At 39.4% G+C, this 23,003-nt stretch overlaps 1 protein-coding gene across 1 annotated transcript in view; it reads left to right on the top strand.

Moving 5' to 3' along the window:
* SCML2 (Scm polycomb group protein like 2) overlaps positions 1–23,003 on the top strand; it is a gene marked incomplete at its 3' end in the record, with an annotated part of 98,575 nt that overhangs the window by 21,149 nt on the left and 54,423 nt on the right. Inside the window, exons 4-7 of the mRNA XM_081081895.1 lie at positions 413–483; positions 1,559–1,793; positions 4,829–4,917; positions 18,903–19,146. Of these exons, the coding sequence (XP_080938021.1) occupies positions 413–483; positions 1,559–1,793; positions 4,829–4,917; positions 18,903–19,146 (639 nt within the window). The remainder of the gene's footprint in view (positions 1–412; positions 484–1,558; positions 1,794–4,828; positions 4,918–18,902; positions 19,147–23,003) is intronic.

Raw genomic sequence — 23,003 nt, 5'->3', positions numbered from 1 at the left:
TTTTTTCTTTCCATAAAATTCTGCTAGAACACACACCTAAACACCTTTAGCTTCCCTTGAAAAACAAAGCACCATCACATTAATAGGATGAAATGGTAAAAACACATCTTCAATAAATTTATATTAGAGATAAATAAGTAGAATTTGCTATTACTTTATAAAACATCCTTTAGTTGTTTATAGAATCCACATTTTTAGAATCACTGTGCTGTAGTCCTCATTACATTGAGAAGATCTGGCGTTGCCTTATTTTTTATTTCTATACTGGTAATCAAATGTAGATCAGGAAGTTTGAATCTGCTCTTACTTAGGAAATATTTTTGAAGAGATATGGAACCAAAACCCATTTTATTCTTGAAAATTAGTATACATATTGCATATATTAAGAAATATTTTGTATATTTATTTCCAGATGATTTCCATTGGGACACTTACTTGAAAGAGACTGGATCTGTAAGTGCTCCTGTAGAGTGTTTCAGACAGGTATGCTAAAATTCTGTAGATGTTGAACATATTAATGTAAACTATTAACTTGTTGAAAGGTGTCTGTGTGAGTGTTAGGTTCAGGTGGTGTGAGGAGATGGTGGGATTGTGGTAGTGCCATTTAAGAGCCAGCTGGTCTCTTTGCATTCATTCATTAAGAATTTCTTCAGTGTCAGATATATGAAGCCCTTATGATTGCCCATCTGGAGGGAAAGATAGACATGTAAATAATTAATTATGAGAAGTGTGATTACTCTATAGTGGGAGGGCTCACAAAAGAGGTGCTATCTGAGATGGTTGGAATGAAGGGAAGAATATTCCAGGTAGAGAGAACATCTAAAACAAAGGCACATGGATGTAAGGGAACCTGAGTGTGAGGGATGGCGTGGCTGAAGCACAGAGTGGGGTAGAGGCAATAGTGTAGGAATGAGGTTAAAGTTGTGGGGGCTTTTAAACTGTAATGAGTACTTCGACTTTTATCTTAAGCAGTGGTGAGCTACCAGTTGGCTTATTTCAAGGGGTGTGGCCTAATCAGATTATTATTTTAGAAAGCCACTCAGGGTGCATTTTATTTATTTATTTATTTTTAAATATATTTTACTGATTTTTCACAGAGAGGATGGGAGAGGGATAGAGAGTTAGAAACATCGATGAGAGAGAAACATTGATCAGCTGCCTCCTGCACACCCCCACTGGGGATGTGCCCGCAACCAAGGTACATGCCCTTAGCCGGAATCGAACCTGGGACCTTTCAGTCCACAGGCCGATGCTCTATCCACTGAACCAAACCGGTTAGGGCACAGGGTGCATTTTAAAAGCCACATTTAGGTTGCCTGGAAGTGGGAAAATGAGTAAAACCAGCAGTTGGCAGTATTTTTATGCTGCACATCAAGCCAAGGGGAGGGTTTGAAAATCTTTTTCTTGACCCTTAAAGTTCTTAACTTTGTTTACCATCTGCTGTGACCATTACTTAAAATGCTCCTCAAGTATTCTGGTAACATAACTGACTATTTGTTTTTCTTATAGTTGATGCACTTTAACAAAATTGTGTGTGTGTGTGTGTGTGTGTGTGTAGTCTAAGATCCCACCAACTAATGAATTCAAAGTTGGTATGAAACTGGAAGCGCATGACCCTCGCAATATGACTTCAACATGTATTGCCACGATTATCGGAGTTACTGGTGCCAGGTTACGTTTACGCCTTGATGGTAGTGATGATAAAAATGATTTTTGGAGACTTGTTGATTCTGCAGACATACAACCCGTTGGCACATGTGAACAGCAAGGGGACTTAATTCAGCCTCCATTGGGTAAGGATAAACAGTTTTTAAAATAACATATTCTTACTAATGTAATATTCAGAAATAGTTTTAATGGCCTTTTAAAAACCCGTCGTCCTAGACATTCTTACAAATAGGTGGTCAGGTGGTTACTGTGGAAAATGTATGAGAGAGGAACTCATCAGTACTATAATGTTAGAGAGTTTCACTAAGTACACATTTGGTTTATGTGTGCTAAAGGTTTCCCACTCCAGGGAAAGACTCATTCTGTCTTTAAAGTTGAAATGTCAAAAGCTGCTCTACTAGATTACACATGCAGATTCAGAAGCCCTTCTGAGGGAGTAGTTTACAGCATTAGATAGCAAGTTACTTCCTCCCTTAATATTGTCCACTGGGCCATTCAGTATTTTTGGTATGGAGATGAGCATAGGGGATTCCACATCCAGGTTCTAGATGCAAATTTGGGAATTCCATTTCATCTGTAGTGGGAAGAAATCTCAGTGAGAGAGGAAGGAGTGAATAGCTTTAGGTCTTTGAAAAGGAGGAGATGGATGGAACTTACCCGTAAAGGTTTTTAAGTTCCAAGTTCTCCATTTTGACCAAGTTTTTAAAATGTAAAAACTGTATGACTAATTTTGAGCAAACTTTTTCTTTTACCACTTAGGTGTACCATGATATTCTATAGAAAATAAGTGATTTCATGTATCACTTTGTATTCTGAATGAATGGTGGGTTTTGGTTTTTGTTCTTTACAGCACTGAAAAGGAAAATTCCTTATTTTAAAGCACAATGAGAAAATGGAATTTTTTTGTCTCCTACTGGTGAAAAATTCCCTGAGAATAAAAATTTAATATATTAATAATAACTATTTTTAGTGATGTATTTTTATACTGTTTTTGCTCTGTTAATTATTCCTAATTTGGCTTAAATATTTTTAAAAACTAATAAGAGATGTGTTATTCCAAGAATATGGTTAAGGGTGTGTGTGTTTTCTGCTTTTCCCCTTTTTCCCTTCATATCATTCATATTTTTTATTGTTTACTTTTATAACATTTCTGGAATCATACAGAATTCTGTAAGAGGTGTGTAAACCTGAGGCTTAGTGCTTTCCTGTTTGGATTTTATTTCTGTCTATAATATGATAATATGTGTCTTATTTTGTTTAAAAGAAATAGAGCTATTGTGATTGCCAGCATTTCAAACACATAGCCAAAATTATGATTGATTATTTTTCAAATTAAATTTAGAATTTGTTAACTAAAAATATGAAATACATAACAACACATGCTAATTAGTGTATATTTTCACACTACATATAAAAATACAGTTTTTGCCAATTTGCTCATTAGGCACTTTTGAATAGTTTAGTTTCCATTTTAATATAACACAACTTATTTAATTTTCCTTTTTAAAATGGGTTTATTTATTTAAATCTTAAAAGTTATTATTTAAAAGATACTTTAAAGTTTTAACATACAAACAGAAAGTGTATAAATCATAGGTGTACAGCTTATAAATGAACACACCTGTATAACTTCCATCCAAATCAAGATGCGTGAACATTATCAGAACCCCAGAAGCCCCATTCCTGCTGATCTCTATTCATAACTACCCCTTTCCCAAAGATAACCACTGCCTAGACTTCCTGACATCATAGATTAGTTTTATCTGTGTTTGAATTTTCTATGCACTTTATTTTTTAGCCTTTTAATCTATGTTTGACTTTAGGGAGTTACAGAATTAAGAAAAATGTTAAATTTAGAAAAATCATGGTATATGATGCAATAAGATAAGGTAAGGGGTAAGAGAAAGGCATAAGGAACAGAGAATGATTCTTATGCAATATTCTGACCACAGTGTGGAAAATATATGCTGTGGATAACTTTATTAGATATCACTAATAATATTGAGGGAGTAGGTAATAAATCTCCCCTCCCCCATTTTTCCTAACAACAATTATTTCCCTTATTATGTTAGGGGGTTTTGGTACAGGGTTATTATGGTATGATTTTCTGTCTGAACATTTTTGTAGGTTTTATACTATTGATAGACCTGTTGCCAGTGACTCATATGCCTCCCTATCTTACTGCATGTAATCATCAGGAATGCATGACAAGTTCTCTCCAATTCTGGTATCAAGGCAGGCAAGTGCTGCCTGAAACAGATTGCAGTAAAACCAGCAGATCCCTGTTTCCAGATGCTGTGATAGTCACCATTAATTATAAGATCTCTGGAAAATATACCTATTTTGATAGCAACTAATATATATTCTAAGAGAAGATCATGTTTATGTAGTGTGTGTAAGGATTGCTAAAGTGAGAGCTGTATTTTTCTCTAACATATTGTATGAAAAAATTTCAAACATACAAGGTGAAATAATTTTACAATGAATACCTACCTACCCCATTACCTAGGTTCTGTCATTATCATTTTATTATACTTGCTTTATCACTCATCTATCTGCCCTTCTATGAATTTATCAATCCATCTTATTTTAAAATACATTTGAGAGTAATTGACATCATTACATTTCTCCTAAATACTTTAGCATGCATATTATTTAGAGTTGTGTTTATGCAGCTTTTTAAGATGTAATTTACATAAAATGAAATGCACTGTGTTAGTGTGCATTTACTGAGTTTGACAGAAAACTGTCTTTTTCTGAATGGAAATAAAGCAGGGGAAAAAGAGGGCTTGGAAATCTTTTGCAGCCTTTGCCCTCCTTGTGAGGCTGTTGGTAAGAAATGGTAGCTCTCCTGGGTTCTGGCTTGGATTACCCAAGTATAATGGCCCATTCCCAAGATATACATGGATGTTGATGATCTCCAGCTACTGGCTTCTCTAAAATGAGAGTTTCTACTCCACTGTAGCATTGTTGCCAAATAATACAGTGGCTATAGTAGCACCAATTGGAGAGTGTAGCTGCTCCTCTGGCCCATTTCCTGAGTTCCTCGATAAGAAAGTTATTCTCTGGAGAATAGTAAATGAATACTATTTTTAATACCAACTTGCTGTAATATCATAGGAAGGCTTTTTCATGATACCTGATTTAATTTTTAAAATAGGATACAAGATGAGTACATTATCTTGGCCGATGTTCCTTTTGCGAACATTGGATGGATCTGAAATGGCACCTGCAACATTCTTCAAGGAGGTAAGAAAGAATTTATAAAGAACTTCAAACCTCAGAGGGAAGGCAGCGGAGGGTGAGGCTAAGGGGGAGAGATCAACCAAAGGACTTGTATGCATGCATATAAACACAACCAATGGATACAGACACGGGGAGGGCGGGGGTGAGGGCATGAGCGGGGTTGGGGGGATGAAACTGGGGGGAAAAGAATACATAATCAATAAATGAAAAAAAAAAGAACTTCCATCAGCTGGGCTGTCGTTTTATTCTTTTAACTTGTAGCCCTCCATAGGAACCCATGCACCAGTAGCTTGCCCATAGCTTGCTGCTGCCCTCTAGTAGCTCTCTGCCCGCTGCCCTGCTCTCCTGTAGCTCCTCCCACCACCACCCCTGCTTCCCCGCCCTCCTGTAGCTCACTCCCTCTCTCCCTGCCCCTCTCATAGCTTGCTGCCCTGTCCCCTCCTGTTGTAGCTCTCTGCCCCACCCTCCTGCTGATCCGTGATCCAGTCGTTACATTTGCATTTTACATCCTTATTATATAGGACTAGAGGCCCAGTGCACAAAAATTTGTGCACTCGGGGGGAAGGGAGGCATCCCTCAGCCCAGCCTGTGCCCTCTCGCAGGCTGGGACCCCTCGGGAGATAACGACCTGCTGGCTTAGGCCTGCTCCCGGATGGCAGAGGGCAGGCCCAATCCCTAGGTGCAGCCCCTGGTCGGGCTCAGAGCAGGGCCGATTGGGGAGTTGGGGCGCCACCCCCTGTCATGCACAGAGCAGGGCGGATCGGGAGGTTGCGATGCCACCCTCAGTCACGCTCAGGGTAGGGCCGATTGGGGGGTTGGGGCACTGCCCCTGTCACACTCAAGGCAGGGTCGATAGGGAGGTTGTGGCGCCACCCCTTGTCATGCACAGAGCAGGGCCCATCGGGGGTTGGGGCTCCGTACCCTGTCACGCACAGAGCAGGGTCGATCAGGGGGTTGGGGTGCTCCACCAACCCACGCACAGAGCAGGGCCGATCAGGGGTTTGGGGAGCTCCCCCCTGTCATGCACAGAGCAGGGCCCATCAGGGGGTTGAGGAGCTCCCCCCTGTCACTCACAGAGTAGGGCCGATAGGGGAGTTGGGGCACCGCCCCCTATCACACACACAGCAGGGCGGATCAGGGGGTTGGGGCGCCACCACTGTCACACTCAGGGCAGGGACAATGGGGAGGTTATGGCTCTACCCCATCACACACAGAGCTGGGCCCGTGGGGGGGGTGGGTTGGGGCGCCGCACCCTGTCACAGAGCAGGGCTGATCAGGGGGTTGGGGCGCCGCACCCTGTCACGAACAGAGCAGGGCGGATAGGGAGGTGGTGACCCCTCCCCCTGTCACACACAGAGCCGCAGGGTGATCAGGGGGTTTGGGCGCTGCCCCTGTCACGTTGATCCCGGTGCTGGGAGGCCTCGGGGCTCCGCTGATCCCGGTGCTAGGAGACATATTACCCTTTTACTATATAGGATAGAGGCCTGGTGCACGGGTGGGGGCCGGCTGGTTTGCCCTGAAGGGTGTCCTGGATCAGGGTGGAGGCCCCGCTTGGGTGCCTGGCCAGCCTGGGTGAGGGGCTGATGGCTGTTTGCAGCTGGTCACACCCCCTTCAGGATGGTGGTCCCCACTGGGGTGCCTGGCCAGTCTGGGTGAGGAGCTGAGGGCTGTTTTCAGGCTGGCGGGTGACTGAAGCTCCCAACCGCTCCTTTTTTTCTTTTTTTTATTCTGGGCCAGCTTTAGCTCTGAGGCTTGACTCCAGCTCTGAGGCCTCTGCTGCTGAAAGCAGGTATCTGGTTTGTTTGGGTTCTATAATCGAAACACTATTTCAACTCCAGCTCTGAGATCTCGGCTGGCTGAAAGCAGGGATCTGCGTTTGTTCTATAATTGAAACAGTGCTGCGGTCCTGCTGGCTGAAGCCCAGCTGGTTGAAAGCAGGTTTCTGGGGTTTTGTTTAGCTTCTATATTTGTAACAATGTTTCAAACTGCAAGCTCAGAGGCTGGCAAGGCAGGCGGGGAATGTTGGTTTCCTCCATCACTGAAGCAAGCAAGCCTCCTGTTCGCTTCCAGCTGCCTGGCTGCCGGCTGCCATCTTGGCTGGCAGTTAATTTGCATATCGCCCTGATTAGCCAATGGGAAGGGTAGTGGAGTGACACCAATTTGCATGTTTCTCTTTTATTAGTGTAGATGGGATACTTAAATATTTTGTCTTCTCTAATATGAAAACGCAAAAATGCTTTTTAAATTTAATGTTTGGCAAGTGTATTTGTTAGTCTGCTAGGGCTGCCATAACAAAGTTCCACAGAGTGGGTGGCTTAAGCAAAATAAACTTATTTTTTTCACAGTTCTGGAGGTTAGAAGTGCAATATTAAAGTGCCATTGGGGTTGGTTTCTGGTGAGGCCTTTCTCCTTGGTTTATAGATGGCTGCCTTTCCGTTGTATTTTCACATGCCTTTTCTCTGGACATGCACAGAGGGAGAGGAATCTGTTTTTTCTTTCTCTTCTTATAAAGACAACAGTCTCAAGCCTTATGACCTCACTTAACCTTTATTACCTTTTTAAAGGTTCTAGCCCTAAATAGTCATATTGGGGGTTAGGGCTTCAATTTATGAATTTTTGGAGGACACATTAAGCCCCTAACAGTAGCTTAAACAAAAGAAATTTATTTTCTGAAAGCTCCAGAGGATAAAAGTTTGAGGTCAAGGTGTTGTCAGGCTTGGTTTCTTTGAGGCCTCTCTCCTTGGTTTGTAGTTGATGGGAGCACACAATTCAGCCCATGACAGCAAGTTATTTAACAAAAAAGTTATTGTTATAATCATCCACTAGCCAAAATGAATTAGTACCCCCTTTCTTGACCTTAGATATGAAAGGGGTGTTCCACTGGAAGCAGATGTTCATTGCTATTTTTTATTTACTTTCATAAGTGAAGCTTCCCCCTCACTTAGTTATGTTAGTCATCCCTTTGATATTGAAGAAAATGATAATGGGCCAATAAAACCACTTGAAGCTTACTCAGATTTGTTGTTTAGAAGTAAAAGAATGTTAAAAAGTCATCAGAATGAATTTGTTATAAGGAAATACTTGTTATATAACAAAGGGAAAATTCCAAAACTAGTTTATGCTCTTGAGAAATTGTTGAAAGAGTACAGCATGTTAGCAAACAATGAATAAAAGCCAAGTTTTAGTTAAATTATGGGTCAAATATTTCTTTCTCAACTGTTATCCTAATTGTTTTCATAGTCACTTAAATTTTATTACAACTATTCATATCAAGAAGATTAAGGACATAAGGATGTGACACATCAATTAATACGACTCCTGTGCCCTGGCCACTGTGGCTCAGTTGATTGGGCATTGTCCCATGCACCGGGAGGTTGCTGGTTTGATTCCTGGTCAAGGGCACGCGCCTAGGTTTGGGGGCACGATCCCCAATAGCGGGTGTGCAGGAGGTAGCCGGTTGATGTTGAGCTTTCACATTGATGTCTCTCTCCCTTTCTCTCTAAAAATCAATAAACTTCTCTCAAAAAATATGACTCCTGCATTGCAAAAAAAAATTTTTTGAGTGCAGCTTTGAGCAGCATGAAAGAACACAGGCAAATGCTGCAAGCCCTTTGGGCAATACGTAAAGTATATGTAAGAATAGCTAATCCCCTTTTAATGTGCACGTATTTTGTGCACTGGGCCACTAGTAGCTAATAACAGGAGATGTTTAGCAGAGGGAGGTGGAGAGAGAGAGAGAGAAAAATTGATGCGATAGAGACACATCAATTAGTTGTCTCCCGCATGCACTCTGACTGGGGCTGGGGATTGAACCTACAACCCAGGGACATGCCCTTGACTGGGAATTGAACCCGAGATCCTTCGGTGTGCAGACTGACGCTCTAACCATTTAACCACACTATAAGGGCTAGCAGTAGTTTTTATTAAACATCTATTAGCTTGGGTTGTGGCTTTAGAAAAGCCACTGAATCTATTTATATATCAAATTGTTTATCATCTAATGACAAGCCACTTGTCATACACATTGTTTTTCATTTAAAAATATTTTTATTGATTTCAGAGAGGAAGGAAGAGGGAGAAAGAGATAGAAAAATCATTAATGAAAGAGAATCATCAATCAGCTGCCTCCTGCACACCCCACACTGGGGATAAAGCCGTCAACCTGGGCATGTGCCCTGACTGGGAATTGAACTGTGACCTCATGGTTCATAGGTTGATGCTCAACCACTGAGCAACACTGGCCTGGCTCATTTTAAAAATTATAAAAGTAGTTCATGTTTTTGTGGGGGCAAAAAATCAAACTATACATTTAGCTAGAGCAGCTGTGGGCAAACTACGGCCCGCGGGCCGGATCCGGCCCGTTTGAAATGAATAAAACTAAAAAAAAAAAAAGACCGTACCGTTTTATGTAATGATGTTTACTTTGAATTTATATTAGTTCACACAAACACTCCATCCATGCTTTTGTTCCGGCCCTCCAGTCCAGTTTAAGAACCCATTGTGGCCCTCGAGTCAAAAAGTTTGCCCACCCCTGAGCTAGAGTGAAAAATGAGTATCACTTTATCCTGTCCATTCCTGTATTCCACTCTTCTCTCTGTATTGAAGTTTTATTTGTGTTCTTCCAGACCTTTTTCTGTGCTTTCACAAATATATATGTGCTCTTATTTTTTTTTAACAAATTGGAATATATTGTATATATTGTTCTGTGTTTTAGTTTTCCCCCTAAATTATGTATAGTTTCGAATTCTTTCCATTTCATTTCATATATACTTCAGGTAATCTTCTGTGGTATGGATTACCATAATTGATTTAACCTCTGCCTAAGGATGAATATTTAGGTTCTCTCCATATTCTTGTTTAAATCATCTGCAGTGAACATTCTTGCATATATATATATGTGTGTGTATATATATATATATATATATATATATATCTAGCTATCTATATATCTATATCTATATCTATCTATATCTATATCTATATCTATATCTATATATATATATATGAATAGCTATGTTCTTGGAAATAGAATTGATGGTTCAAGGGGAATGTATGCTTTAAGTGTCGATATATACTATTAAATGCATTCCAAAATGGTGTTCCAAGCTATGCTACACTACTAGTGTGTAGGTCTGTTTGTATTTCCACACATTCACTAACATTGAATATTATCAATCTTTTAAAATTTTGTGAATCTTTTTTGGGGAGTTGGGGATAAGGATGGTATCCCTTTGTTATAATTTTCATTGAGCTTTTAAAATGTGTTTAATGGCCTTTTATTATTCTGTAGTAACGTGCCTGATTATTGCCTTTTCCTGTTTTTCTATTGGATTTATTTTTTTACTCTTACTGATTTGTGGGTACTCTTCCTTCTTGATGGCCTCTGTATAGCCAATGAATTATAAAGGCCCATCCACTTAGCTTCCCAATTATTTCTTTGTTGTGTGTCATCTTTCTCACTTTACCACCATTGCCTCTTGTACAAGCTTTCCTCTTGCCTGGACTGTTCAGTCATATGGCTGCCTCTGCTCTTCACCTTTCCACAGAACTGGTAGAAATACCTGACACAGAAGCCTTACCATATCATTCTCCTGCTTGAAACTCTTTTGAAGTTACCAGTTGTACTCAGGATGAAGTATAAGTTTGTCAGTATGGCCTTTAAGGTACCTATGATCTGGTTTATGGCTGCCACAGTTTTCTTTGGATTTTACGTTCTAAATTGCTTGTATTAGCCTATTGATACCATGTTTCTTTTCAGAGCTGGTTATCTCTGATTAACTCCTATTTTTCTTTTAAGATTTATGTCAGGTATTAAATCCTTCAGGATACCTTTCCTAATTCCTCCTCTTCATTTTTTTTTAAATATATTTTTTATTGACTAAGATATTACATATGTGTCCTTATCCCCATGTTACCCCCTACTCCCCCCCTCACCCCCCCGTTGTCCATGTCCATTGGTTAGGCCTATATGCTTGCATATAAGTCCTTGGTTGATCTTTCCCCCTTACCCCCACCCTCCCCCACCTTCCCTCCAAGGCCCGACAGTCCAATCAATGCCTCTCCATCTCTGGATCAGTCCTTGTTCATCAGTTTATGTTGTTCATTATATTCCACAAATGAGTGAGATCATGTGGTATTTATCCGCTCTCCAGTTCCATCCATGCTGTGGCAAATAGTAAGAGTTCCTTTTTCTTCTTCCTCTTCTTAAAGAATACCTTTCAGCATTTCATATAATGCTGGTTTGGTGGTAATGAACTCCTTTAGCTTTTTCTTATCTGTGAAGCTCTTTATCTGACCTTCTTTCTGAATGATAGCTTTGCTGGATAAAGTAATCTTGGTTGTAGGTTCTTGGTATTCATCACTTTGATTATTTTTTGCCACTCTCTTCTGGCCTGCATGGTTTCTGTTGAGAAATCAGCTGACAGTCGTATGGGTACTCCCTTGTAGGTAACTGACTGTCTTTCTCTTGCTGCTTTTAAGATTCTCTCTTTGTCTTTTGCTCTTGGTATTTTAATTATGATGTGTCTTGGTGTGGTCCTCTTTGGGTTCCTTTTGTTTGGGGTTCTCTGCGCTTCCTGGACTTGTAAGTCTGTTTCTTTCACCAGGTAGGGGAAGTTTTCTGTCATTATTTCTTCAAATAGGTTTTCAATATCTTGCCCTTTCTCTTCTTCTGGCACCCCTATAATTCTGATGTTGGTACGGTTGAAGTTGTCCCAGAGGCTCCTTACACTATCTTCATATTTTTGGAATCTTTTTTCTTTTTTCTTTTTCAGTTGGGTATTTTTTGTTTCTTTGTATTTCAAATCTTTGACTTGATTCTTGGGATCCTCTTGTCTGCTGTTGGATTTCTGTATATTATTCTTTATTTCAGTCATTGTATGCTTAATTTGTAGTTGGTCCTTTTTCATATCCTCGAGGGTCTCACTAGATTTCTTGAGGGTCTCACTAAGTTTATCGGCGGTTTCCATAAAATTCTTGAAAAATCTTATAAACGTGGTTTTGAACTCTATATCCAGTCATTTGCTTTCCTCCATTTCTGTCATTTGTGACCTGTTTCTTTGTCTCCGCATTTTTTATGCTTCCCTGTGTTGGTAGAGTGGTTTTGTGTGCTAGGTGTCCTGTAGGGCCCAGTGGCTCAGCCTCCCCAGTTACCTGAGGTGGACACTCTTGGTGCACACCCTTGTGGGCTTTGTGCACAGTCTTGTTGTAGTTAAGCCTTGATTGTTGTAGGATCACTGGGAGGAATTGATCTCCAGGCCAATTGGCAGTGAGAATCAGCTGTGTCTGCAGTGGGAGAACTTCTGTGCTGAAGACACCCTTCTGGGGCAAGACTTGCTTCAGTGGGGCTTTGGTGCTCACTGAGTCTGCCCCCTGGGTGTGTCCCTTATGGATCTGAGGAGTTGTAATCCAGATGGTCCCCCTCTGACCACTGGGTACACTGGCTCTTGGAGGTTACCCAGCAGGAGCTATGAAGAGAACTGCAGATTCTCCTTCCTTTTTTGGAGTTTGGAGGTGCCCTGATGAGGCCCAGCTGTGAAGCAATGCAAGCTGCTGTGGGGCCTTGGGCCTTCTCTTGGAAGTTCTTGGTCTGTGGCCCAGCTGCAATTTGTTAGGTAATTTTCAGGTTGCAAAGGGCCAGGGCATTCATATGCAAAAGCCTCTGCCGCAGCCTGGGTGGGGCGGGGTCTCAGGGAATCAAAGGGCGGAGCAAGGAACTATGGCAGATTCTCAGCCCTGCCCTAAGGGGCCGTGTGCGTCTCAGTGTCCTGACAATCGAATTGCTGCAAGGACCTCTGAGGGAAAGCCGCCCTCAAGTTCCGAGTCCTGCCCGCTTCCAGACAGTCCAGTTTCTCCCCGTATGAGTCCTGGGTCCCCAGAGACTTCCCAGAACCGAGTTCAGAGCAGTCGGGAGTTTGTGACTCCCTCCTGATTCAAAAAGACAGCCTCGTCCTCAGGTACTAGCCCCTTTCCGCGCGCACGAGCCTCCGTACCTTTGCACTTTACTTCCGCAGCTCCTGACCCTCAATGTGCTTTTCTCCTTCCTTCTAGTTGTAGAATGTCCACTCCGCCAGCCTTCCCGTAGTTCTGGATGATGTCCGTTTTGTCTGTTTATTGTGTTTTGAAGTCGTTGTAGGAGGCAGCAATTTCGGTGTTTCCCTATGCCGCTATCTTAGTTTCTCCGCCCCTCCTCTCCATTTTTATTCTTCTGTAGCACTTTGTGCATATCTCAATCTATGTAGGGATCTATATATGTAAAAGCCTAAGCGACCATTACGACCGGTTGACTGAATGACCAGTCGACTGGTCATTATGACATGCACTGACCACCACGGGGCAGACGCTCAACACAGGAGCTGCTCCTTGGTGGTCAGTGTGCTCCCACAGCCAATCTCTCACAGCTTGCCAACCTCCTGCAGTCCTTCCCCCAGCAACCCCACCCATGCACAAATTTGTGCACTGGGGCTCTGTTGTGCTTTTTTTTCACTGTCCCTTGTTTCCTAGACTGAGTTCCTTTTGAACAATTAACATGTGCCTCTCATTGGTCCTAGTACATACTATTTGTTAAATGAATGAAGAAAGTTTGGGAAGGACAGAAAGATGAGTAAATATAGAGGGAAAGATGAGGTTTTTGTTTCAGACATTTTGCGATGCCTCTGGGAAATTTGAGGAAGGATGATTGCCACCAGACTGTTAGAAGTAAAGTGTTTAGAATTTAGAAATAAGGTTTTACTTGAGTACCTAGATTTGAGAGTTTTTAGTTTAAATGATAGTAATGGAAGCCACGAGCATGAATGAGCTAGTTCAGAATTTATAGGAGAAGAAAGGGACGTCAATGTTAGAACCTTGAGAAATGCCCACTCACCTTTATAATGTATAAGCACTCATATTAGGTACTTAATAGAGGTCAGTTAAGGGGAAAGCTGATTCCTTACTATTTGGTGGATAGGAAGGTCATCAGTTACATTAGTAAGAACTAAAGACTAGGTGAACAGTACCCTTACATATAGTTAAATTTGTAATTGTGGGGGAAGAATATTGATAGAGTTCATTGCTGATGGCATCAGTTTCTTACTCTGTGAAATAGGAAACTGACAAAGGTTGGAGGGGAGGATTCATACATAGACTGAATGTCTGTTGTGTTTTAACATTGAGGTGGAGAGCTTATTCTCTGGTTGGGGAGAATGTCAGTTAACAAATAAAATAATAAACATATAATGAGGATGCATTATTAGTCTTTTGTATGGGGTTGGAGAGGTAACAGCCTAGGCATACATGGCCATTTTGGAGGGTTCAGGTAAAGATGAAGACTAGATATGTGTGGCACAGTACATGTAATAAGCATGTGGGACTTTTCTTCATCAGTGCTCAGCAAATAAGTATATATAGGTAAAGTGGATATGATATTGAACTAAGATTTGGAGATAACAGAACAAGCACAAGGCAGTAAGTTGGTTTTGGGTGCTGAGGAGAAAGTGGTGACAGGATGCTCTGTAACCTGGAATTGAAAAGGTGTGATAGAATGTTAGAGTGTTTGGTTCTCTCTCTCTTTTTTTTCATCTATATCAGTGGCTCTCAGCTGGGAAGGGGAGCGATTTGCCCTCAAGGAACATTGGCAACATCTGGGGACAATTTTGAATTTTGGTTGTTATAACTTTGTGTAGGAGTACTACCTGTATCTAGTGGGTATAGACCAGGGATGTTGCTAAACATCTTACAGTGCACAGGACGGCCCCCACAACAGAATGTCTGGCCTCAGATGGCCAAAGGTTGAGAAACTCTGATCCTTATTAATTTCTTGGTGACCTCATCTAATTCCTGTCTTTACATACGCTTTATATGCAGATGACTTTTTCAAATTTGTGTTTCCAATCTAGACCTTTTGCTCCCAACTCAGATTTGTATATCCAGCCTACCTACTCTACATCTCCACTTGAATATCTAATATATATCTCAAACTGCTCCTCTTGCAGCCTTTCCCATCTCAGGGAGTAGCAATGATCCTTCTGGTTCCTCGGGCCAGAAACCTTGGTGATTATTTCTTTCACACATTGTATCCAGTTCATAAGGAAATCCTAATGGCTCTACCTTCAAAATACAACCACTTGTTGACATCTCCATTGTTATCAGACTGGTACAAACTACTTTTATATCTCGCCTGGATTACTGCAGTAGCCTCCTCAGTGGTCTCTTTATTTATAACCTTAGAGTTGGTAGTCAACACAGCAACCAGAATATTCCTTTGAAAAAAAAAGGTGAGATTATATCAGTCCTTTGCTCAAAACCATCCAGGAGCTCTCCATTGTACTCCAAATAAAATCCAGAGTTCTCATAGTTGCCTCCACCACTGTACATAATATGACCCTTCATTCTCTCTCTGACCTTGTTTCCTTCTGCTCTCATACTTGCAGACTACATTTTAGCCATACTTGCTTCTTTGTTGTTTTCAAGCATTTCAGACACATCTCCTGCTTTGGGCCCTGGCTGTTCTCTTTGCCTGGGACACTTTTCCTCTGCATAGCTGCATGGTTAATAATCACCTCTTTTCAGGTTTCTGCTCACTATCACCTTCTGTATGAGGGTTGTCCTGATCACCCTATTTGAAATTGCACAATCTTTCCTATACAATGTTCTTTGGCCCTTATTCTTCTCTGTTCTCTTTTTTTGCATAGCACTTATTTCTAACATAGAATATATTTTACTTATTTTATCATGGTATCTTATCTTTCTCTTTACTAGCACCACAAGGGTGTTTTTTTTTTTTAAATCTGTTTTGCTAGTTAATATATATCAAGAACCTTCAGTAATGTCTGGCATGTAGTAGTCACTCAGTAAATATTTGTAAATGGATAAATGAAGGTTAAAGGACTAGACTTCTTGATGAGGTCAAATAAATAGTTGATTAAAAGTAAGGAAGTAGAAGTTAAGGATAGGAGTTTGTGGTCAGAGGTAGACTCTGGGAATACAGCTTTATACAAAAGAGTAAAAAACACCTTTCCTGCCCTTATGAAGCTTACCTTCTAGCTGGGGAAATGTATAACAAACCATGCTAAATGAAGTATGAATATATTATGTTTCATAGTTATATATACACTAAGGATAAGGGAGGGTGACATTTTAGATAGATTAGTCAGGAAGGTGTTGCTGAGGAGGTGCCATTTGAATAAATATCTGAAGAAAGGGAGAGAATGAACCATGAGGTTATAAGGGTAAGAATATTTCAGGCAGAGGATTAATGCAGGTAATACTGAAATTGGCTTCAGAGTTGGTGGGATTTGGGAAGAAATATCCTTTAAGTAGAACCATATTGTAGGTAAGTGAGGAAGGAGGTTAAAAAAGCATTCTTTACTGCCACCTTCTTGAACAGAATCACTTTTCTCACAGTAAAAGACAATGACCCTTGTTTATTTTACTATTGCTTCTGCAAATTAAATGTTTATGTTAGGAAGTCATTCAAGAACTAATGTTGGCAAAGCATATTCTTTAAAATCATTTAAAAGCAGTATCATTACCTTTCATGGGCAGCAGAGGGAACCATTTTGCTAATTATCTAAATCTGGAGGTACCTTATTTTGAGATAAAGCCCTTTCATTTACTATGTTATACAAAAAGAGCAGTTTCCTTTTTCAAAAATAAAGATTTGTGTCCTGGTCAGTGTGGCTCAGTTTGTTGGGCATTGTCCTGTGCACCAAAAGATTGCTGGTTCGATTCCTGGTCAGGGCACTTGCCTGAGTTGCGGGCTTGATCTCTGGTGGGGCGGGGGCTGAATGTAGGAAGCAGTTGATCACTGTTTGCTCTCACATCGATGTTTCTCTTTCTTTCCCTCTCCCTTCCTCTGCCTCTAAAAATCAATTAAAAAACCTAAAAAAAGATTTGTTTTCTTTCAGAGTCTGTTAATATTTGTTTGTATGGGTATGCTGATGTAAGTAAAATAGATAAGTAAGTTTATAAAATTTAGAAGAATTAATAAGTAGTATGAAAATCTTTAGAGAATAAATAGCAGAAAAGTGTGTACTGCCATTTGAACTTAATTTGCTTTGCTACAGACAGTTTTTCCTTTTATTCTGTCATATGACATTTTAAGGTCCTGGGAACCTTATGTGTGCCTTGAATGTTTCCTGCATTCTGTGAATGTCCAGCATAAATTTATCAACTACCAAGTTATCTTTTGTTAAATATGCTCCCCTGAACCCCATATATGGTAACAGATAATTGGTCTTTAGTGGCAATATGTAAATCTTGTTTCTTACCAGTTGTTTAGTTATTAAATATTTTGATATTTGCTCAAGCTAATTTTTGTTCTGCTGACTTTCAGGGTGGTTTTAAAGAATCAAATTAAAAATATGTAATTAAAAAGGACATTGATGGCTAATAATTAAGGAATTTTCAAATTGCAAGAGTATAAAGGGTAACAGTGGAAAAATATGAATAATGAGATGGGTTTAAAGAGGCATTTTATAAAGGGACCAACCTACCAGATATGTTTCTTAAATTATATCTTGGTGAAATAATTAGTTGAGAGCTTGTTTACTGTTCTTCAGGTGACTCCTTGTTTCATTCTTTTTTTTTTAACTGCTTGCTGTTGGGTCCTGTGCTAGAAATAACATGAATAAGATGTAGTACCTGTTCTGAGAATCCATTCATCTCATAGAGGAGTGAACACATTCTAACAGTAGTTTCACAATTGAAGGCAAGAGTGCCTCTGAGGTGGGCCTAGGAGTGGGCAGGAGTTGGTCATGGAAGCCTTAAGAGACCAAGAGAACTGTGATTTGGAAGTGGATGAGTTGGAGTTAGTTGGCCAGGCAGATGATGGGGTAGGGTGTTGCAATGAGTTAGTTGCCTAGGTTTAAAATCTAACTCTGATATTATGTATTATGTTGTATTCTTAGGCAGTTGTGCATAAGTTTTATCACCTGTAAAATGAGGATAATAATTTCACTGACTTCATAGGGTATTGGGAGAATTAAATTAATATATAGAAAACAGTGTCTTGGCATATACTAACTAATTAAAGGTTAGCTTTTAATGTTAGTTTTGTAGAGATCTAGAGGGTAGAATTGGCAGGTGTGGTCTTTGAATGTGAGCTTTAATGGGAAAGGATGTCTTCAGGGCAGTGGTTCTCAGCCTTGAATGGACATTAGAATCACCTGGGAAATTAAAAGGTGCTGATGACTGGGCCCCACCCAAGACCAGTTTAATACTTTCTCTTGTGGTGTGGCCATCAGGTGAGTCTAATGTTCAGTTGGACTGAGAACCACTGGTCTAGAATTATTTCCAGGCTTCTGGCTTGGATGATTAGGGAGCTGATGGTGCCATTTACTAGGATAAAATGCAAATTGAAAGAAAAGATGTTGCTTTCAACAGAGCACTTGGGCTTTCTAAGAATCCTGTTAGCATTTGCATGTTTTAACTTTTGAAACTAAGGCATACTTTTTAAAGTATTCTGGATTGGTTATCATACATATCCAATATATTATGAATATATGATATATATGACTTTCATGTTCTTGTGTCTGCCTTCTCTATAGATTTACCACCTATAATTTTTATTGATTTGTTTGACTCCCTCTTTTAAACTTTCTTATTGATTGCTTCTCCCCTTTGCCCCCATTCAGCCCCTAACCCTATTACTACCACCACTAGAATTTAAGCTCTACCAGAGCAGGTATCTTTGATATTTTTGTTTACCAATAAATCCTGACTTCTTGGTACATAGTATACAATATATATATTTCTTTAATGAATGAGTAAATGAATGTCTAAATTACTGTCATGCTGGTTTTGTTTCCTTCCAGGTTCTTGGCTCTGCTTCAGAGTAAGTGCGATGTTGTAGAACAGGGCTGCAGAGCGATTTCTAAGAACTGTTTTTTCCTGTATTTTAGTTGATAAGCATAGAACTCAATTTTTAGTTGCTACAGGTTTTAAGAATCAATTGAGCAAATGCTTCTTAATATATCTAAACAATGAAAACTTTTTAAATGTTTTGATAGGAACCACCAAAGCCACCTCTAAATAACTTTAAAGTGGGGATGAAACTAGAAGCTGTAGACAAAAAGAATCCGGATATGATATGTCCTGCAACTATTGGAGGTGTTAGAGGAGATGAAGTTCATATCACATTTGATGGCTGGAGTGGAGCTTTTGATTACTGGTGCAAATATTATTGCCGAGATATTTTCCCAGTTGGGTGGTGTCGTCTGGCAGGAGATGTATTGCAACCACCAGGAGCCAATGGTAAGATAATAAGTAACTACATCTTCTTTTATTTTATTAAAAATATATATAACTGCTATTGGCATTGAGGTTAGCATTTCATACCCACTGGAGCCACAGGCAGAACAATGAGGGCACTGTCCAGGCTAGAGAACTGGAGATAAAAGAAGACTGTGATTAGAATTATTGAGGGCCAACCCAGTATCATAGTCTGAATTGACAGTCTACACTGGAGATATGTGCAAAGCTGGAACTATTCTTGGACCATTGAAGCCTCGCTGCTATAAGCACTTTGGGGTACTTAGTTTCCTTTATAGTTGATATTAAACTTAAAATTACACATGGTATTCCACTGTTTATATCTAGAAGATAGAATATAAAAGGTTGGGAATAACAATTATTACATACATGTTTTACATGATTTTGGTCATGTTACAATTAAATTGATACTTTGATAGTCTTAAGTAAAATCTACACATCAGTGAACATTTCGACCCTGTGGAAGCCATCATAGATTAGTATGTTATATACTAATTAGTATACTAATTAGTATGTTATATACTAATCTAATAGATTAGTATGATCATATAGTCATGGGTTTATCAGTTGTGATGTTGTGTTTCATAAGTTGAATACTATGATTTTCTGGATATTTTCTTTCAGAGAAAAGTCATCAAAACATTGGACTATTTTGGTGACTCTTCCAAGGGCGTAGACATGCCTAACCTGGTTTTCTGAGAGTGGAATAGCTGCTGAGATTTAAGATGGGTCCATGCACATAACCCATTCATTGGCCTAAGTTAAATACAAACTTATTAGTGGAATTAAATGTAAACATACTTAAAATTTACCTCACTAAATTTATTTATACTAGAAAAAGAGAAAATGGATGTAGAAAATTAGTAGGTAAGCTGTGTGGAGGAAGGGAATAGAGGTAAGCACATGTAGCCGTATTACATTAGTCCTTTCTTACCTGTCGGGAATATGTTCCAAAACTCCCAGTGGATATCTAAAACCTTGGATACTGCCCAACTCTATATATTCTATGTTTTTTCCTATACATACATATACTTTTTGGCTTCTCTTTGGCATATCTGAATTGCCAGCATCACTACTCTTGCATTTTGGGGCTATTAAGTAGAATAAGGGTAACTTGAACACAAGCACTGTGATACCATGGCAGTGGATCTGATAACTGAGATGGCTACTAAGTGACTAATGGTGGGTAGCGTATATAGCATGGAGATGCTGGACAAGGGGATGATTCATGTCCTGGTTGTGTAGGAGTAGGATGAAGTGAGATTTTATCATGCTACTTAGAATGGCACATGATTTAAAACATACAAATTGTTTATTTTGGAATTTTCTATTTAATATTTTTGGGCTGGAGTTGACCATGTGTAATTGAAGCCATGGAAAGCAAATCACAGATTAGGGAGGAATTTTTTGTAATTTGTGTCTTTAACACAATACTACATACCATGATGTTCTTTTTATTAGGCAACTCTTAACAGTTTCTTACTGCCATAATTGTATGAAGCAGACATTAGTGATTGATTTTTGTAAAATTTAGTATGATACAGATCTATATGCATGTGATACTAAGATAAATGAGGCATAGTCTCTGTCCTCAAGAAGTTTGCTATCTATTGGGAGAGGGATGATTGGAGGGATAGATTTAAAAATATGATATAGAATTAAAAATGTAAAAACAGAGATGTATGCTAGGTATGAAGTTGGTTCAAAGACATCCAGTCTGTTTAGGCTGGAGGTAAAAGTGGTTGGTTAAAGAAAAGCTTCACAAAAAGACACATGATAAGACTATTAAGAGAGGAGAAAGAGTTTGGTAAGGGGAATGGAGATAAAGGTAGAGTAGACACATCACAAAGGTTAAAATTACACAGTTTATCTTGAAAACTGATGAGTTCAGTTTGTGACACAGTGACTTTGGAATGTGTGGCTACAAATGCTATGTCCTCCAGCATCTGGTCTCCCTTTTTTTCTTAGTAATACAAGTTGGCTGCCTAACATAAAGACTACAGTTACAGCCTCTCTAGCAATTAGATGTGATCATTAGATTAAGTCCTGGTCAATGGAATAAAAGTACAGGTAGTGTGTTCTACTTCCAGGAGGTGTATTACAGAGAGATGAATGTACCCATCTCTCTTTCTTCCTCCTGCTCTGTCCTGCTGCTAGAGATGTGGTTGTTTTGGGTGGACCTCTGTCTCGTACCATGAAATGGGGACCATATTCTAGGCATAGTGGAGTGGAAAGTAGAAAGGAGTCAGAGTCTCTGTGAACTTTGTGGAGCAACATTTTCATACTAGCCTGTTACAGACTATTACCTGAGAGAAATAAACTTCTATGTTATATAGACCTCTATTCTTTTAGGTTTTTCTGTTATTGTTAGCTGAACTGAATCCTAACTGATTCAGGGTAGCTTTAGGACGTCCAGGTGGACATGTCTATTGGAGAGCTTCATATGCAGGTATGGAGCCTAAAAAGGATAGATCTTGTTTGACAAAGCAGGTTTGAGAGTCTTCGTGTTCATCAAACAAATATTCTTTGCGTCAGGTGCGATTATAGGTGCTGGCAGGGGGAAGTGGCAGCTTATACATCCTATCGATAGCAGTAAGTAGTGGAAATTTGGGGTGTAATTTTAATTGTGCATGTGTATCAGGTGGAGGTAGAAGAGGACCAATGAAAGGATTTCCTGGGTTAACATTTATTTTTTAAAATATATTTTTTTATTGATTTCAGAGAGGAAGGGAGAGGGAGAGAGAATCACTGATCATCTGCCTCCTGCACATCCCAAACTGGGGATCCAGCCTGCAGCTCAGGCATGTGCCCCCACCGGGAATTGAACTGCAACCTCCTGGTTCATAGGTCTACACTCAACCACCGAGCCACGCAGGCCAGGGCCTGGCTCAACATTTCAAACAGTAATTCTCACACTTGAATCACCTGGGGGAGCTTGTTACAAGGCGGATGTCTTGGAACTTATATCCATGGGTTCTGAACCAGTAGGTCCGGAATGAAGCTCAGGTGTTTCCACTGCACATGGTTAGAGGCCCAAACTTTTGAGAAATACAAAAATGAGGGATGAGTAGAAGATAGAAGCTAATTTAGGACACAGAAAAAGTATACATAAATGTAGGAGAGTAAATAGATTGGTCCCCCCAAAAAACAAGAGAGGAAAGACTTTAAGGAGTAAATATACAATACTATCAAATGCAGCATAAAAGTCAAGAGAGCTCATTAGTGGTCTTAAGTAAAAGTGTGATTAGTATACTTCTTTGAAAAACCAGATTTTAGAGAGTTGAGTAAATAAAAGATGCAGAGCGTTTTTTAAAATGTTGGTTCACCAGTACTTTCTGAGATCTACCTGCTCTGTTTTTTACCCCACTAGACATTTCACCAGTTAAAGTGAAATTTAGAAACCTTTAAATGGTCTTTAAAAACATACAGAAGTATTAAATATATTTACTTGAATATTAAATAATTTAAGGGCCTTAGAGTTAGATAATTTAAAAAGCTATAAATAATAAATTAATTCAATTTCATAAATTAAAAATATTTATTGTTTTTGTTAATTTTGAATATTCTTAAACACACTAGAAATGTTTGTTTTTCAACCGTTATATAATTGCTTCTTCAACACTAGTTTTAGGATATATCACTTAAAACTTTTTCAAATAATAAATGACTAAAGACAATTAATTCACTTACATGATTTCTTAAAGAAATGTAGTGAGGCATCCATGAATGCCACTTGATTTGACTTTACATTAAAAACTACTTATTTAAGCTTTACTGGTTTTCTGTTTAAGAATAGTAATAAAATTTAATTTACTATAAAACTTTTTTTTTTAAATAAA

The sequence above is a fragment of the Myotis nattereri genome (genome assembly GCF_964212035.1).
Source record: "Myotis nattereri genome assembly, chromosome: X".
NCBI classification, from domain to species: Eukaryota; Metazoa; Chordata; class Mammalia; order Chiroptera; family Vespertilionidae; genus Myotis; species Myotis nattereri.
This window is presented reverse-complemented; position numbering and strand designations above follow the sequence as displayed.